Source organism: Phodopus roborovskii, unplaced genomic scaffold (genome assembly GCF_943737965.1).
Source record: "Phodopus roborovskii unplaced genomic scaffold, PHOROB, whole genome shotgun sequence".
In the NCBI taxonomy this organism is placed as follows: Eukaryota; Metazoa; Chordata; class Mammalia; order Rodentia; family Cricetidae; genus Phodopus; species Phodopus roborovskii.
Window position 1 is genome coordinate 12466287 of NW_026126516.1, and position 5493 is coordinate 12471779.

General features: G+C 61.3%; 1 protein-coding gene across 1 annotated transcript; it reads left to right on the plus strand.

Moving 5' to 3' along the window:
* The first annotated feature begins 133 nt into the window (after positions 1–133).
* On the plus strand, positions 134–4341 carry Zbtb42 (zinc finger and BTB domain containing 42). The gene is made up of 2 exons (XM_051196685.1): positions 134–623; positions 1056–4341. The coding sequence occupies exon 2, from the start codon at positions 1073–1075 to the stop codon at positions 2333–2335; it is 1263 nt and encodes a 420-aa protein (XP_051052642.1). The 5' UTR covers positions 134–623; positions 1056–1072; the 3' UTR covers positions 2336–4341.
* The last annotated feature ends 1152 nt before the right edge of the window (positions 4342–5493 follow it).

Consider the following 5493-nt stretch of genomic DNA (forward strand, 5'->3'; position numbering starts at 1 on the left):
TCCTGTGCTAGAGACCCCAGCTCCTCAGCCTGTCCCCGCTACGTTAACCTTAGCCCGGGAGGATGCTTGCAAAGAAGTGATTTCTTTTTTGAGACTGGCGGTCTCCCGGTAAGCGCCCTGACCCGTGTACATCCAAAGGTGTCTGAGGTTATTGCCCTGGCTAAGCCATCAGCAACCTCGAGTGTACTGGTCCAGGGAGAAGCGGACGCCAGGGAGGTGTCCCTTTGTCCACCGGGGCAGTCCGGACCCCACGGAGGGCACAGAGGCCCAGGAAACAAGTATCGCGAGAGGGTCCCGCGCCCCCGCCCGCCACAGAGCTCGCACTAGCTTCTAGCGGGGCCGACCGGGTGGGGCGGACAGAGAAGGGGTAGCGAGGTGACCTCAGCGGTTCCGCAGCTCCGGGAAGTCGCCTGGCCCGCCCCCTCCTGCCCCAGCCGGGAGTTTCGCTCTCCGGGGCGGGGCGAGCAGCAGGCGTTGCCCAGCCGGCCAAGTTGGGGAGCGCCCCGCCCGGCGCCGTCCGGGTCCCCGCGCCCTCCCGGCCGGCCGGGGCGCAGCGCTCGCTGCTCCGTGCGGTCCGTACGGAGAGGCTGCAGTGGGAGCGGGTAGCAGCGCGTGCGGCGGAGGTGAGCGCATGGGGCGGGTGCTCGGCTCCGCCTGCCGCGCCGGCCGCTCCCCGCGGCCGCGCTGCCATAAATGGGGCCGACGGCAGCGGTGGCAGCTGGCGGCGGCGCGGGCGGGCGGCAACTCCGGCGTCGGGGGGCGCGGCAGGCGGGCAGGGGGGCGGGCGGGCGAGGCAGCCTGAAGTCCCGACTTCTGTCCGCGCGGCTCGGCCCCTCCGCTGCGCCTCGAGCCCCGCCCCGGCGGCAGAGCGGCTTCTGTTTACTTTCGATCGAGTTTTTCCTGCTCCGGGCAGGTGCCCGGGCAGCTCGGGGTTGGCGGTTGCGCGCGTCACTCCCGCTCTCTCTGCGCGCTGCCTGCACCCGGGAAGGGCGCGTCGGGGCTAGCGGCGGTCACGGCATCCCCGGCGTGTTGACAGGCGTCCCGTTTGTGCTCAGGTGATGACTGCGGTGGCATGGAGTTCCCGGAGCACGGTGTACGGCTGCTGGGCCGCCTGAGGCAGCAGCGCGAGCTGGGCTTCCTGTGCGACTGCACTGTCCTGGTGGGCGACGCGCGTTTCCCTGCGCACCGCGCTGTACTGGCCGCGTGCAGTGTCTACTTCCATCTCTTCTACAGGGACCAGCCCGCGAGCAGCCGCGACACGGTGCGGCTCAACGGCGACATCGTCACGGTGCCCGCCTTCAGCCGCCTGCTGGACTTCATGTACGAGGGCCGCCTGGACCTGCACAGCCTGCCTGTCGAGGACGTCCTGGCTGCTGCCAGCTACCTACATATGTATGACATCGTCAAGGTCTGCAAGGGCAGGCTTAGGAAGAAAGACCCAGATCTGGAGACCCGCGCTCTTGGGATAGAGCTTCCTGTTCAGCCACCACACTCCCTGCCTTCCTGGTCCCCTGACTTCTGTCAAGCCGCACCAAAAGCCAAACCCCCATCTCTAGGGGTCAAGGCTGTCCATCCCTTGCCAACATTTGGACCTCCATCTTGGCAGGTCACAGGGGAGTCAAGTGGGGCCCTGGACCTGTCACTGAAGCCTGGTCCAAGACCGGAGCAGGTCCACCCACCCTGTACCCTCCAGACAACCTTCTGCAACTCCATGCAGCAAGGGGCCCAGCCTCTGGTGAAGGCTGAGCAAGATTCACTCTCTGAACAAGATAGCAGCAGCCCACGGAGCGCTAACAGATCCCCACTTCCAGTCTGTGCTTCTGCAGCCCAAGGCCTGGCTGTGGACTTGGAGCCGCTGAACGACTCAGGAACAGGCAGCCAGCAGCTTGGGCTGGATGCAGAGCCATTGATGGGCAGTGAGGAGCTGGGTCCCAACAGGCACCTTTGCATTTGCCCGCTGTGCTGCAAGCTGTTCCCTAGCACCCATGCACTGCAGCTGCATCTCAGCGCCCACTTCCGGGATCGGGACAGCGTCCGTACCAGGCTCTCTCCCGAGGGCGCGGTGCCCACATGCCCACTCTGCAGCAAGACCTTCTCCTGCACATATACCCTGAAGAGGCACGAACGCACACACTCTGGGGAGAAGCCCTACACGTGCGTGCAGTGTGGCAAGAGCTTCCAGTACTCACACAACTTGAGCCGGCATGCTGTGGTCCACACACGGGAGAAACCCCATGCCTGCCGCTGGTGTGAGCGCCGGTTCACTCAGTCTGGGGACCTCTATCGCCATGTCCGCAAGTTCCACTACGGCCTTGTCAAGTCCTTGCTGGTGTGAAGAGTTTTTTCTCTGTATCCCCAAGGTTAGGGGAGGGACATGGCAGGGACTTCTGGATGGGACTTTGGGACAGAAGAAGCAGCCCAGGCGGGTGGAAGGCTCCACCCGCCAACCTGAATGAGTGCTGCTGGGTTTTGGATGGGTTTCCTCCCCCTCCTCTCCACTCTCCACCTCACCCCTGAGCACAGGTTGTACCCAGCCTGTCTCCCTCAGTGTCCTATCCAGCAAGGTTCCAGGGGCGTCCCACCTGCCTATTCACTGGGCCTAGGCTTCTCAGTGTGAGGTAACGGTTTTCCCGATACTCCACAGTGTCCCTGTGTGCGTGGTGCCATCGTGGAATGGCTCGCTAGTCAAGAAAGTCATTAAGGCAAGTGTCTAATGCACCGAGTGAGCAGGCCACTCCCGGTGAGTGGCAGCAGGGACCCCTGTTAAGAAGGCCTGGGGCACAAGAACCAGCAGGGGCCATAGAGACACAGCTGGCCTTGCAGGAGGCACAGCTCCAGCGGGGACCCTGGAGCATCGAGAGGGTGGCTAGAGCTGGGTGTCCCTGGAGACTGTTACCAGGGTGGAACGGAGGGAACTTGGGGCAAAGAAGGGACATTTGGAAATGGATTCTCTTTACATCAAAGGCCCTCTCAAGGCCGCCATATGTCTGATACTGGGTGAAGACCCTCAGTGTCCCTTTGGGGTCACAGGGCTGGAAATGGCAGATCCTGTCAAGAGCCGCGCTTGGCGTCTTGAAACTAATGTTGTCCCAGCGGTCCTGACCCTGGGAGTCACACTCTCCCGCTGTCCAAGGGTCTCCCTGGAGCTGTAGCCATTCCCAGGCACCAAACACAAGACCAAAGCTTGCCCAGCTGAAAAGGAGCAGTGTTTGCTGTGGGGCAGGAGAAGGAGCAGCTGTCACGGGGAGGCAGGGGAGGCAGGCACTGCCTTCTTTGCAGCCTTGGGGAAGGCTGGTACCCGCGAAATGTGAAGGGCTGCACCCCCTGCCTCTGCTGGGTATGGGCCCCCTTACTTTGGCCACTCGCTCCCCAAGCAAGCCTTGCTGTCCCAGAACCTTGATGGCTTCAGGAAGGGGGTAGCCTCAACCGTGCCTCAGCAAGTGGTAGAGCTGCCTGAAACAGCCTGCCCACCCCCCAACAGGCTGTCTCTGATGATTACAAAAGGCCCAGAGGACAGAGGTGGGCCAAGTCTAAGTCATTGTGTCTTCTAACACTTGACGTATTTATTTGTCTGCTTGCTCTGGAGTGATGTGACAGTTGGTCTCCCCAAGGTGGACAGAACCATTGTTCGTCTCCTAGCCCCCTCTGTGCTCTCGCAGTATGTCCGTGGCTGGCCTGGGAAGCTGGCGCCTGTCTGTGATGCTCCAAGTCTGGGGTCCAGGACAGGCTGCAGTTCAGAGAGCTTAGAGAGCTGGAGAAGAGGCGATAATGTCCCGGCTTCTGACTCCACTGGTGACTGGTGACCTGAGGTGTTGTGCGTGCGTGTGTCTGTCTGTCTGTCTGCGTATCTACAGTACTACAAATGAGCAGGCGGAACACCGCTATGTTGGTTTTCCTTCATGCCTGCTTTCCCCGGGCAGGGAATCTGCCCTGAGTCAACACTGGACTCGTGGTCTTCGGCGCGGTTACTGTGAAGCTAAGATTAAGTGAGAGCTTGTGTGTGTTTGTAACTGGCTCTGTTCAGCTGCCTGTGTGCGTAGGTCTGACACACTAACTGTGTGGAGAGCACAGGACGTGTGTGTGGGAGTCCAGGTGCATTCTGCTGCGTGGGGTTCTTCGGGCCAACCCAGCTACTGTCCCTGCTTGTGGTCTCACTGCTGCTCTGTCCCTGGAGGGGACCACTGGGAAATGACTACACAGGACAATTCTTCACACGTAGGTTTGCCTAGGATGTTTGCACAGCCCTGCTTGTGGTCAGCCCGCATCACTCCTAGAAATGAGTACTGTCTTCCCATTTCATACATTCTGTCATACAATGACAATGTAATAAAGCCAACCACAGGTGACGATGGCGGTGGCTGTTCTTGGGGTTAGGAAAGGTGAGCATTGCTGGGGGGGGGAGACTCAGGCCCTGGGAGGTGAGGTGACTGCGGCAGGCCTGCTGACGCGCACTCTTACCCTCGCTCCTCCACCACACACACAGCTGGGGTACGGGAAGGGGCCCAGGGAGGCAGAGTGATGCCAGGAAAGGGCAGGCTCCTGGCTCTCTACCTCCTCCAAACCTCCCAGATAAGCCCCGAACGAACTACTTTGCTCTCTCATCTCCTGCCCTCCACATTCCCTTCAAGCTCCCTTCAGTCTTTCAGGTGGGGCTGGGCCAGAGGCTTTCTTCCCCTCACTCTCTCTGGGCCCCCTGTAGTGGGGGGGGGCTATGCCAGTTCCCTTACACCTCCCTGTGCCAACACAGATCCCCCTCGCCCCCCCACTCTCCGGACTCTACCTGCCTCCTTACCAGACCTAATAACCTCAGGCAGGTTAGTAGAATGCCCTCAGCAAGTTCAGGGAAGGGCGGGGGCCGTGCTTGTTAAGGCCCTGAGGTCAGCCTAAGCTGGTACCGGAAGGGCCTGATAGTTCCTGGGCCAAGTCCTGTGCCTTTCCCAGTTTGGGCTCCAGATGTAAATCCTGGGAGGAGGTGCCTGGCCCTCCTCTGCCCCACGCTCACCCGGCCTCCCACTAAGCCTGGACGGGAGCCATTGTCCTGCAGGAGGCCCTGTCATGTTCCCAGTTGAGCCCATGACTCAGCCCAAGCTTCCTCCAGTCCAGGGGGAGGCAGCAGCTGTTGCCATGGGGAAGAGTAGAGGGGGTTCTTGTCCCCTGGGAAGGGAGGCTTCCTGGGGCCCCTGTGGTCTGCTGGGCCTCACAAGTTTCCCGGGCAGTATGGGCCTCTCAGCATCCTCCCTGGAAGTGTCCAACTTTACCTGTTGGCCAGATAGTAAACTGAGGCAAGTTAATGGGTGACAAGCCCAGGGCCTGCCCGCCTCCCCCCCCCAATGTCAAGTGCCTCAGCTATGAGGCAGAGTAAGGAGCACAGACCCTGGCGGCCATAGGCCTGGACCCCCCAGGGGAGTGGTGCTCAGCACAGTATCAAGAGCAAAGCTGGGGGAATGAAGAGGGGACCGCGACACAAGGTAACCCGGAGCAATGGTGCAGAGG

Bases quoted from the DNA above. Each gene is read 5' to 3' on its own strand.
- Zbtb42 (XM_051196685.1), top strand. From the start codon at position 1,073: ATGGAGTTCCCGGAGCACGGTGTACGGCTGCTGGGCCGCCTGAGGCAG.